This window comes from Epinephelus lanceolatus, chromosome 10, assembly GCF_041903045.1.
Source record: "Epinephelus lanceolatus isolate andai-2023 chromosome 10, ASM4190304v1, whole genome shotgun sequence".
Classification (NCBI taxonomy): domain Eukaryota; kingdom Metazoa; phylum Chordata; class Actinopteri; order Perciformes; family Serranidae; genus Epinephelus; species Epinephelus lanceolatus.
Window position 1 is genome coordinate 44785172 of NC_135743.1, and position 13446 is coordinate 44798617.

The 13446-nt window shown below is 40.4% G+C and overlaps 1 protein-coding gene across 2 annotated transcripts in view; it reads left to right on the forward strand.

Annotated features, from left to right (window-relative positions):
- LOC117264679 (aldehyde dehydrogenase, mitochondrial-like) overlaps positions 1-13446 on the forward strand; it is a 93317-nt gene that overhangs the window by 16582 nt on the left and 63289 nt on the right. For both annotated transcript variants that reach the window (XM_078172035.1, XM_033638835.2), the window contains exons 2-3: positions 12611-12715; positions 12898-13038. In XM_078172035.1, the coding sequence (XP_078028161.1) occupies positions 12611-12715; positions 12898-13038 (246 nt within the window). The remainder of the gene's footprint in view (positions 1-12610; positions 12716-12897; positions 13039-13446) is intronic.

A 13446-nucleotide genomic window follows, 5' to 3' on the forward strand; every position in this document is an offset into this window, starting at 1 on the left:
GTGTGTGTGTGTGTGTGTGTGTAGTTCATTACTGCATTTGTTGTGTAGAGATAAGCAGACTTACTATGATATAGCTTCCTTGTAATAAAATCTAACCCGTTAGGTAGTAGGGCTGTCAAAATTGCTCAAAAATGACATTTGAATATTCCTTCTAAAAATAACTCATAGGTTCGAACCATTCGAATTTTTTTTTTTCGCATTATGTCCACAAGAGGGCAAACTAATACAAGGAAACATACTTGTATATGTATTAATACAAGGAAACATAACTACTTGTAGGTATTTTTATTTCAACATAAACGTCTTTGAAAACATTTACATACCTACACATTAAAACACATAAAACAATTATCTATAACATTACTTTAGAAACGACCGCGGACCTCTCGCTTGCCCCCCCCTCTCTGACCCGTCAGGCCACACCGCTCACGGAAGCCCTGCGAAGAGCCTCGAAGCGGAGACAGTTTCCTTTCGGCGCCCATGTTAACCGATTGTGTCATCCTCCACACTGGCTGCGCCGCGCCCCGCTGCGCAGCTCCGTGGCTGGCTCTGGTCTATTTTCTGCGCGAGCTGCGAGCAAATGTGTCAAGCTGGGTGACGGAGACAACAGCTGGGAGCAGAAATGCTTGTCGACCAGCATGGAGAAATGCGCGTCTGATGTGAACGGAAGTGCTCCGGCTCGTGCGAGAATTTCGGTGCGCTGCGCTTCGCAGCACCTCCGCGGGCGGTGTGGCCTTATGCAGTGCTTTCAGTGCAGCGGCCCAGGCCAACGGCCACTCGCAAAGAGGACAGCTGCGGTGGTGTTTTTTTTCTCTCCACAATCGAATATCAATTTTCACATTCGAAGGTCCAATTTTTTTTCAAATTTGAATTTAGAATATTCGTTGACAGCCCTATTAGGTAGCCTATTATACTATCATTGATTATTCAGTGATGTCATTAGTTGTCAAAATGTTAATAAAAAGTGATAAATGAACATGTCAAACATGAAATCATTCTTTTGTTGACCAAAATATAATACAAATCATCATATTTATATTTTTTTAAGTTTATCACATAAAACGCATTGATTCTAATTGGGGTCATTTTTGACCCCACTTATGGAAGAGTGTAGGTATTGGTAGGTCATGCATCTAAGGGTTAAAGTAGGAGGGAGGGAGCTGGGTTGATGGTATTCCATATAGAATGCAATAATGGAGCAAATTTAGATTGAAATCTCTTAAAAAATTCAACTGGAAATCTGTCAGGACCGGGAGCTTTATTATTTTGCATAATTTTCATAGCCAGAATCATTTTCCTCGACAATTAATGGAGAGTCAAGTTCTTTAGCAGCAACTGAATTTATCACAGGAAAATTCAGGTGGTCTAAAAAGGAGTTAATTTCAGCGGGATCAGATGGGGATTCAGATATAGGGAGGAGTAAAATGAATGGAAGACAGAATTAAGTGTAGTAGGGTCCATGTGTAAAGTGCCTGAGGAATCTTTCATCCGAGTAATCATACATGAGGCTGCCTGATGGCGTAATTGGTGAGCCAGGCGCCGGCTCGCCTTATTGCCATACTCGTAATACATGGAGCGCGAGCGTAAAAGAAGGCACTCGGCATCAGTGGTTGTGATAAGATCAAATTCAGTCTGCAAATCAACACGGCGTTTCAGTAAACTGGGAGAGGAGCAATTAGCTATTTCTTCTAACTTACTAATACTAGTAGAGAGTTCCTGCAGTTTGGAATTACGTGTTTTATTTAAATTTGCAGAGTAGGACATTATTTGACCTCGGGACTTCCGGTATGCAGAGCATGGAGTAGGAGTGCAGTCCTTGAGCTCCTGCCTTGAGCTTTTCATTTACCATTTCAAACCCTTCTTTTCTCGTTACAACGTCGATTGTCTAAGTCCGACTGCTAACAGCACCAATACTACTGCAGAAAATATGTCTAAATCAAGGAAACAACCCAGAAAAGACTCGGCAGCAGAGAGCTCCATGGATAACGCTAGTAGCGCAGCTAGCATAACAGTGGCCGCAGCCTCGCTCCCAAACCCGGCCCTCGGGACAGGCCGCGTCCCTTTATCATTCGCTTCCGTTGATACCAGATGAAGGACTCGGTAATGAGAGAGGCGCGCAAACAAGGTGATCTGGAATACAAGAGCCTATTCAGGGTCCGACATTAACGGTTGCCCGAATGCCCGGGGCAAGTGAAAATAGCCGGCGGGCCAGCAGACCCTGCGCAGACATGCCCGATCGGGCAAGTAGCACCGACTCTGCGACGCTGCACTGTGGCTGCCCACTGCTCCCAGTGTATACAGTAGGATGGGTCAAATGCAGAGGTCAAATTTCGTTTCAATGTATGTAATGTGCTGAGAAAGGACAATAAAGAATCTTCTTCTAATATTAATTTCTTAATAACTAGGAGATAACAAAAGAATATAGAGATTTCAAAGACTTAAAAAATAAGGGAAATGAATCAAAACAAGAAACGAGATATATCCCCAGTCATGCACACCCAGTTTTATTTATTTTTTTTTTTTGTCTTTTATGTTTTAATAAACAAAAACAACATACAAATATAGGGTAAAAGGCTGGAAAGACATGAATGGAAGGTTATGCCATGTGTGACAAAAATAAAGACGTTTCAGTTCCTTCTCATACACAACATGTCATTATGAGTAGCCAAATATACATAAACACAAACCAACATAGACAGCCACAAAGACAAACAAACAGTGCTGTCTTAGACAAAAAACAACCATAACAACAAGAACAACAGGGGAAGGGGCCATATCATTCATAAACAAAAGAATCATATATGATAAAAATAAGAATGGGGGGAATCCCCCCAAAGACAGCATCCAGTTTTTACATTCCACCACACCAGCATCATTAACATCAAGTGCATAGTAATTCAGGTAGCCCGCTATGTGTTGATCCATACTGTATTTTCTCACTTATGGTCCACCAAGCCCTTCAACACAATGGTAGCTAGTCTTGAACCAATATAAGTCAGGAATGGGGACCAGATTCCATAGAAAACCTCAGTCATACATCTGGACCTGTATGTTAAGTATTCCATGGGCAACATGTCAAAAATAACCTTATGCCATCCAGCTATTGTGGGGGGTTTACAGTCTATCCACTTCAGCAATATGTTCTTCCTTGCACAAAAAGTGAGAATAGAGAAGAGTCTTTTGGAATGTGCACTTTTAAGTTGTGTGTCCGCCAGTCCAAACAGTAGACACACCGGATCTTTTTTAAGTTTAATGTCAAAAATTAAATGTAGTCGATTTTCTACATCTTGCCAGTATTTGTCAATATATCTACAAGTCCAGACACAATGAATAAAACTCCCTACCTCGACATTACACTTAGTGCACAATTCTGATTTACTGTTATCTAGTTTGTGTCTAAACTGGGGAGTGATCTGTAAACGATGAAGAAGTCTAAATTGGGTTTCTCTTGTCCTATTACAGACCGAGATGTTGTTTGCTGATCTCCATATCCGTTTCCATACCGCCTCGTCAACATCCATATTTAGATCATTAGTCCAATCTCTGCTCATGAAAGCAGGTTTACCCTTGTCATATTTAAGGAGTGCCTAATATCAAAGACCCAGAATACCTTTCTTCTTGCCAGCAGTGATTTTCTAATGGGGAGAGTTGGTAACAGATCCCTGCGTCTTTTTGACTGTTTAAAAAACTCTGTATCTCAAGAAACCTAAAAAACTCATTTTGTGGAAGATTGTACTTTTTACACACTTGACTGAATGATAGCATTGCATTTTTTTCATATAGGTGCCCAATATTAAAGATGCCTTTACTTCTCCATAACTCAAAGCCCCTGTCCTTAGTGCCAGGACAAAAATCTGTTACCCCATACCGGTGAAAGGGAGGACAACTGTCTCTCAAGACCTTCCAATTTCTTTATATCCTTCCAAGCTTTAATAGTTGTATTTATAATCATGTTGTCACCAACAGAATTTTTAATCTTTTTTTGATCGGAAGCAAACAGGAGACCACACAAGGGATAGCCAACCTGTGAGGACTCTAAGTCCAGCCATGTAGATTCATTATCATTTTGGATGGCTTCATAAGTCTGGCTAAGCTCATACGGGGTCTTTTTCTGTTTCATATAAATGCGCTAAATCGACCGTTCAGTTCCTTGATCACTTTTTTAGGGAGCAAGATTGGAAACATCTGAAATACATACAGAAGTTTAGGTGAAATATTAATTTTAAGTAATGAAGACCTGCCTAACATGGATAGTGGCAAGGAAGTCCACCTTTCGAGGTCCTCATATATACGTTTAAGTAAAGGTGTAAAATTGGCCGCATATAATTGGTGAAGGAATGGAGTTATCGCAATACCTAAATATGTAAAGCCCTGTGGTGTCCATCTGAATGGGCAAGATAGAGGGGGTGATATATTTGTGTGGCAGAGACCACCTAAGGAAATGCTTCTGATTTTGAAAAATTAATTTTGTAACCTGAAAATTGACTGAAGCAACCAATCAGGTCTAGCACTGCTGGTATTGAAACTTCTGGCTTGGTGAGAAACAGGAGAACATCGTCAGCATACAAAGATATTTTGTGAGTTTTTTCACCAACTGAGATACCTGAGATAGAGGGTGCTCGCCTGATAGCCTCTGCCAAAGGCTCAATAGCAATTGCAAATAGTAATGGGGACAGAGGGCACCCCTGTCTAGTACCCCGACCCAGCTGGAAATAAGGCGATCTCTTGCCATTGGTTAGTACAGCTGACAATGGGTTGTCATATAATAGTTTCACCCAGCTAAGAAATGCTTCACCTAGGCCTAGTGTCTCCAAAGTAGAAAAGAGATATGGCCATTCGACCCGATCAAAGGCCTTCTCTGTGTCCAGACTAACGACTATACAGTCAAGTTTCATAGATTGGGACAGCTGAATAACATTGAGAAGCCTCCTCATATTACTATGTGAATTTCTGCCAGTAATAAATCCTGTTTGGTCATTATTAATAATACAAGGCAAGACTGTTTCCAGTCTGAGTGACTGTGTCCACCACACCTATACTTGAATTGATTATTTCTTTTTAGACAATAAATTAATCTCAAACCTTAAATCATGCAGTTATGAAGGTATTATTATTTCAGATCACGCTCCCCTGATTCTTGTACTGGCTTTTTCAGATGCTGAGTATGCAAGGAGGTACTGGAGACTAGATCCATTGTTGCTTACGGACGAGAGCTTTCTCACATACATTTCTACACATATTAAAACATTTTTAAGCATCAACAAAACACCAGATGTGTCCAATAGAACAGTTTGGGAAGCCATGAAAGCCTATTTAACAGGGGAAATCATATCATTTGCAGCATATAAAAAGCAGTGTCAGATTGACATTGCTAACTGGATTTTAAACATAGATAGACAATATGCGAATTCAGACTCTCCTGAACTATACAAGGAACGTTTGAAACTTCAGACAGAATTTAATCTTCTTTCTTCTCACCTAGTTGAAAGTCATTTACTTCGGAGTGAAAGTAACTATTATGAACATGGTGAAAAAACGGGCAAACTCCTGGCCAATCAGCTGCGTTGGTTGAGAGCAAAGCAACTTATTGCGGGTGTACGATCAGATAATGGATGTATAACATCCGAGCAGAAATTGATCAGTGACAAGTTTAGAACCTTCTACTCAAACTTATATACTTGAGATTGTACAACAGACTTAAATGTCATGGAAAACTTCTTTAATAACCTTGACTTAACGTCCCTTTCTCAAGACCAGAGAAATAACCTTGATGCGCCCGTCACCCAGGAGGAAATTTCGGCAGCGATATCATCTATGCAGTCGGGTAAATCACCTGGCCCAGATGGGCTCCCATCAGATTTTTTTTTTTTTTTTGTAATTCTCTGCTGAACTGACCCCCTTTATATGCTTAGTGTTCTCTGACACCTTCAACTCATGTGCACTCCCTCCTTCATTTAACCAGGCCTGTATCTCCCTGTTGCTTAAAAAAGACAAAGACCTACTAGACTGTGCTTCTTACAGACCAATATCACTACACAGATGTAAAGATCCTTGCCAAAGTGTTGGCCCATAGATTGGAGGATATTCTTCCTTCTGTAATATCTCCCGATCGAACTGGATTTATAAAAGGACGGCATTCGTTTTACAATATCCGTCGATTATTTAACATTTTATATTCCACAAAACATGTTGACCCAGAGTGCCTTGCCTCTATGGATGCTGAGAAGGCATTCGATAGAGTAGAGTGGAACTACCTTTTTACAACACTTGAAAAATTTGGTTTCGGTCCTGTCTTCTCTTCCTGGATCAGAATACTGTACTCATGTCCTTCAGCCTCTGTTTTGACCAATAGCCATTACTCAGAATATTTTGATTTACACCGTGGGACCCGGCAGGGTTGCCCACTTAGCCCACTCCTTTTCGCGATTGCCATTGAGCCTCTTGTGATTGCCTTGCGTAGCAATAGGCGGATACAGGGCATATGGAGGGGAGGAGTCGAACATAAGGACTCCTTGTATGCGGACGACTTACTTTTGTTCGTCTCAGAGCCAGCCACTTCTTTTCAAGAAGCCCTCATTGTTTTGGAGCTTTTCAGTCAGTTTTCAGGATATAAACTCAACTTAAATAAAAGCGAACTATTCCCCATTAATAAAGAAGCTCTCAAACTTAATTATACGGATCTCCCATTGAAGGTGGTGAAAGATCACTTCAGCTATCTTGGAATATGTGTCACTAGAGAATTTAAAAACTTATTTCAATCACACTCTATTTGATCAGGCAAAATGGATTCTATCTAAATGGTCTCCTCTGTCTTTGTCCCTGATTGGAAGAATAAATTCAATTAAAATGACACTGCTTCCAAAGTTCCTATATCTATTTCAGTGTCTCCCCATTCTTATCCCAAAATCTTTATTTTTAGGGCCCTTGACTCTTTAATGATAGCTTATATTTGGAATGGTAAGTAGGGATGTCCCGATCCGATATTCGGATCGGTATCGGCCGCCGATATTAGCAAAAAACGTGCATCGGATCGGACTGCATGGAAAAATGCTGATCCAAGAACTCCGATCCAGGTTTTCTGACCAGCCCAGCGCTCCGTGATTCAAGCAGTCCATTCCAGTTATCTGCTCCAGCTCTTACTATCAATCAACCAGGCCAGCATGCAGATGGCAGACACACATGGAGGGTAGGAAGAGTAGCGGTCAATTTAGTTAACTATTTGTTTTCTGCTCTGGTTTTTTGAGAGTGATATTTTTATTTGGTTTACACTCTTACTGTTTAAGTAAAGAGCACTTATGGCATTGTTTTGGGCACAGTTAGTGAAACTGGAGCCATGGATGGACTATTGCTTGTTTAAACAGTTGTACAATATTGTGTGTGGTTTTTTGTCCCCTCAGGTCCCCTCATGTCAACGATGTCTTGACACAACCACGCATTATGGGTATAAAATACTTGACTGCAAGATTAACAGTGCATCAGTCTTCACAAGAAGCTTACACCCTTTTGTGGCGCTAAGCTATGAAGACCAATGCAGACAAGTAGAAAAAAAAACAAAACCAAAAAACGATGTCTTGTGGTGTTAATCTATTTTTTGTTTATTAGGGGGCCAAAGCACAAGTGTGTGGAGTCTTGCTGCTATTTTAATTTCAGTGTTAGACATTTTAAAGATTTCTTGTGTTGATTTATTTTCTATTTATTAAGGGGCCAAAGCAGCCAAAGCAAACCAGCTATATTTTTTATTTAATGTTAATGTTCAAGTTTAAAGTTTGTTTATTTAACCCTGTTAACAATAAACGGGTCAGTTTCTCATACCAACTGTTGTGCATCATTCTAACTAACCCGATTAAGTAGTTGTTCTTGTTAGTGTAATATTGCTTGATCAAACCTTTTCCAACATGACTGACAACAAAATAAGTGAATATGTATAATACGCGCTTGGATCAGATCGGTATCGGTATCGGCCAGAACTCAAGGCTGTAATATCAGTATCGGATCAGAAGTGGAAAAAGCTGGATCGGGACATCCCTAATGGTAAGCACCCACTGTTACAGAAAGCATTTCTTCAAAGACCCAAGGAGGCAGGGGAATGGCTCTGCCTAATTTCCAGTACTATTACTGGGCAGCACATATTTAGTGTTTGATGTACTGGGTACATTTCCATCTTGAACCCTCTTGTCCTGCCTGGGTAACAATGGAGGTCTGTGCTAGTAGCCCTGCTTCCTTACCTAGACGCAGCACTTCCACTTGCTTCAAGTATCCCCAAGAGTAACCCAGTAGTAAAACATTCCTTGCTAATTTGGGCCCAATTTAGGAGAAGCTTTGGACTGCAGTTATTCACACTTGAAAGTCCAATTGCAGCTAACCATCTATTTGCTCCTTCAGTGGCAGATGGCACATTTAAAATCTGGCACAAGAAAGGTCTGAAATGCTTTGATGATCTTTATATTGATAATCATTTTACTAGTTTTTCTCAACTGACAGAAACCTTTGGTATTGCCAGAACCCACTTTTTTTTAGATTTTTACAAGTTAGGAATTACATACAGCGCTTAACACCTCAATTTCCTTATAAACCCCCAGCCAATCCTCGATATTTTTCTCTCTGTCAACCCTACATCTAAAGGTACTATATCTAACCTATACAACCTTATTTCCAAACTACACTGCTCCTCAATGGCGGCTATAAGAATGGCTTGGGAACAAGACCGAAATTATACTTTTACAGAGGACATATGGGACTCAGTACTTGATTGGATACACGCTTATACTATGTGCTCCCAACACACACTTTTGCAATTTAGAGTAGTGCATCGCATCCACATATCAAAAACCAAATTAGCTCGAACGTACTCTGATGTCGACCCTACATGTGACAAATGTAAAAGTACACCTGCCTCATTCCATCACATGTATTGGACATGTCCCTCTTTTGGACATCCGTTTTTCAAACAATATCAGAAACCCTTCACCACCAAATTGAGCCAAATCCACTGACTGCAATTTTTGGAATTGCTCCAGACTTGGGTTTGCCTAAAGCTAAACTCAGCGTTCTGGCTTTTGCTTCATTATTGGCTTGAACTATCTCACTTAAATGGAAGGATTCTGCTCCTCCTTCCCTCTCACATTGGCTTAGAGAAATAATGTTCTGCATGAATCTAGAGAAGATCCGATACACTATCTGGGGATCAGAGAATAAATTCTACAAAATGTGGTGCCCCTTCTTGGTATTTTTTGAGAAACCTACTACAGTAGTCTCTGAACAGCTAATTATTGCGATCGCAAGATTTTCTGGAGGGACTGACAGTACAGATCATTCATTCATTTGACTCAACTAGTGCAAGCCTTTAAAAATCTGGGTAGTAGCTTCAACTTGGATCAGTCAATTTTTGCAATACTTTGCAAATATGTATGCCACCTGAATGATCGGTCAGCTGCTCAAAATGTAAATGAGGCAAGATACAAAGCATTCTGTATGGCATCATCAGCCTTTGCAGAACTATCCATTCCCCCTGCAGGTGATGCAGGGCTTGACGCTAACTTTTTTCCCAAGGAGCACATGTGCTCCTAAGTTGAAAAAGTAAGGAGCGCACAAAGAACTTTAGGGGCACAATGTAAATTAATCAAATAATGTGTTTTGAAAGTTTTGAAAAAGTATTGCAATTTAATTTTGTCTTTAATGTTATTATCTTACATATATTATCTTTGCAATATGATTATATTATATAATGTTATTACTATCCTAAAACATTCTCCAGGTCCTCTGAAACTCTGCAGGACTTAAGCTTAAGCTTATTTTTAAAACTGAACTTTTTTGGCCTCCAGTTTTTAAAAAATCTGCGTCCATACGAGTGGTGTAATAAAAATACCACTATCAAGCAATGTAATACACATGCCAAAGCAGTAGGTGGCGATATAACTCCTAACTGTAAGGCCATTGTAGCCAATCAGAAGGCAGTAAAACGTCATTACCGGAACAACAACCAGTGGTGTCGGTGTGTTTGGGTACTATTATGCAGCAGGAGCAGTCTCCGTAATAGCACACTCTTGCGCCTCTGTTGCTGGATCTGGTTGAGTAGCGTTAATTGTATGATACAGCCACAAAGTGCTGATATGCTGCTAAATAGCAGCAGTATTTTGTTTAGGTCCATCCTCAAATCGTCTCTTGCACACACTGGATCAGGTAATAACACAGCTGTTTTCTGTTTACGTCGCACACTGTGACGTCATACAATGGAGACGAGACAAAATAACTGCGGTTTTCCTGTCCACACATGACTGCTGACACCGGACTTTTCCAAAAAGTTCACCCTGGACTCCGGTTACAAATAACTCCGGTTACAGGGGCCCAAAACTGCGGTTACGTGTGGATGACAGGCCAAACCATGAGCAAAGAGTCACGGTTTTATAAATACCTGCGTTGGTGAGGACAGCCCCTGAGAGTGCAGCTTTTTATGTGACGTGGGGTGCTGTGGGATGTATTGCCACAGAATGGCATCTCAGTAATACTCACCTTCATTGCCATATTCTGTTTTGCACTGCTTTATACTACACCTTCTTCATGAAGATGATTTTTATGGTTGCTTAGTGTTGTTTTATTTTTACTAATTACGTTTGAATGATTGATTGAATGAATGAATGATCTGTATTGTCATTAGAGCTTAGATCGGGCCCAAAAAATTCAGCCCGACCTGGCCCGAGCCCGTGCACGTTATGTCCGGGACTGGCCCGGCCGTCCAATTAACTGTTATTATGGGCCCGAGCCCAATTTAAACCCGACATTTTTCAATAAGTTAGCTGTTATAATTAACGCTAAGGACACACCGAGCGCGTTAGTGCCGCGGAAGTCCTGCGAATGTACTCGCAGGCGCTTGACTGTCCACACAGGCAGCGCATTTCTCCTGCGCTCTCCGCGCCAGTTAAACATCGACTCCACTCGTCTGTTCCCATCAGTACTCGTTTTTTCACTTCAACAGGTCATGGGTTTTAAACATGGGTAAGTCCATATTTTCATCGTTTTTTATAACGTAATAAGTTAATGACAATTTGTCATTGCATGTCATGTATTGAGCGTGTTGGATAAACACTGAATGAATAGGACATATTTGTTGGAGGCACGGAAAGCCCTCCCACTTATCTCTACCCCCCCCCCCCCCCCCCCCCCCCTTTCTTTCTGTATGTGTGAATTGCAACACCCAACCTGTAGCCATTTCTCTCTCTCTCATATCTGACTCTCTCTCTCTCTCTCTCTCTCTCTCTCATATCTGACCGGGCCGGCCTGGGCCCGTCAGAGGGGTGGGGGGTCCCGGCCCGGCTTGGGCAGAGAATCTAAGCTCTAATTGTCATTAAGGCTATACACAAAAACAATTAAAAAATTATCTCGCTTCAGTCATGATCAAAAGAAGAAATCATTTAAAATTTTACCATTAAAAAGTGTGACAGTCATACAGCACTGTGATAAAACTGTTCAGCCTACTGGTGCTACCTTTCATTGATCTAAATTGAAGAAGTCCTTGTATATGTTGTTGCTTAACAAAGACCTCTGCTCTAAAAATGACATCTGCTCTGGCTGTTCATTAAAGATTATTTCATAAGTGGTTCATGTGTTAATGAACTTGCATGCAGAAACATCAGCATACGGTTGTTTATTATTATTATTTACATTCATTCATTTACATTTTTCAGAATACAGCAACTCAATAGCCATTTAACAAATTCAGGACAGCAGCGTTGTCTATGGAAAAACACATAGGCTATGCCCAGGTATCGATTCAAATGTATTTTAAGACACTTTTGCTAAATTCACTTTTTTGTCTATTTGCCTCATCGTTCTTCATGGACACGGCAATGTATATAATACTGTTTAAGCTCCTTTCTGCTCGCTTTTGAGGACTTTAGGGAATGTTTTTCTCTTCATGGCTACAGCTGACTGAAACCCTGGAGGCCACCATCTTCCTTTTCTGTTTACGAGAAGCAGGTACTGTATTGGTGTAGCACGATCGCGTGACGGCTGTGGCACCACTTGCGAACTCAGGGCTCGACAGTGCGAACGTTTCACTCGCATTTGCGACTAAAAATAGGTGTGTGCGAACTGTAAAAAATATTTAGGGGCACATGTGCGCATAAAAAAAATCAGCTGAAGCAGCCTATATTTTTATCAATAAAAAATATGATAATCTAATAATAATAATATTATTAATAATAATATCTTTTTATAAATGACAAAAGGCACATCTGCCTCATTTTCACTGTGGTATCCTGATACTACTCAGAACCATGATACTTTCACTGGTATCGTACCGTGGGTCCCAATTGAGGGATGTCTCTCAATCTCAAATATCCAATATATTCAACTCAAGTATACATCAAATACAATATACATCAAGAGCATCAGCATATAGTGATGACCACCATGGATCATTTTAAAGAACATCAAGAGTTTTACCTCTTGTCAATTAAAATAGAAACAAGCATTCAAATGCTTGCAGTCTGCTTGGACCCTGATAAATGCTGCTTGTGGCTTTAATTTCTTTTTTCACTTTTTCTTCAGCAGTGGATGAAATGTCTTTTTGATACCAATGCAGCCCTTGTAATGATACATTTGAATGTTTCAGCTGTTTATCAACAACCAGTGGCAGGATGCAGTGAGTGGGAAAACCTTCCCTACCATCAACCCTGCAACCAGTGAAGTCATCTGTCAAGTTGCAGAAGCTGATGTGGTAAATAAAGTCTTTGATACATAGAGTATTTGATACTTTATACACAATTTAATGTTATAACTGTTTGTCACCACTGGAATCCTTGGTAAATGTCATCTGCCTTCTTTACCCTCCACCTGTCTAGCATGAGATACACCAGAGACACTCACTGAGTCAATCATATTGTGCTGTTATATTTCCAGGCAGATGTAGACAAGGCAGTGAAAGCCGCATGTGATGCCTTTAGGTTGGGGTCACCGTGGCGACGGATGGACGCCTCTCACCGTGGCCTGCTTCTTAACCGATTGGCTGATGCCATAGAGAGGGATGCTGCCTACCTTGCTGTGAGTCATGATTTAATATCAAAACACAAACCAAAAATTAACCTGTGTCTTCAAAAATCCCAGGACAGACCAGTACAGAATGTCCATTACTGACTTACAGTTTTATTGTACTTATGTTTTTGTCCCTTGAAAATGTCTCTTTTTGCACATCATTTATAGAATATGTCAGAAAGTAAAGATGGATGAAGAATCAAAACAAACTTTTATTAATGACTTATATTTACTGTTGTGCTTTAATTGAATAAGAATACTTGCATCAATAAAAAATATCTTAATAAATAATGCAAGATTTTTTCATCAGTCTTTTTGGAAGATCAAACTACACTTAACAAAATAGTGCTTCTGCACACTAAAGACGGCTTACCTGAAACATCTGGGCATTATATTCCCCTGTGCTGAATTCAGTCA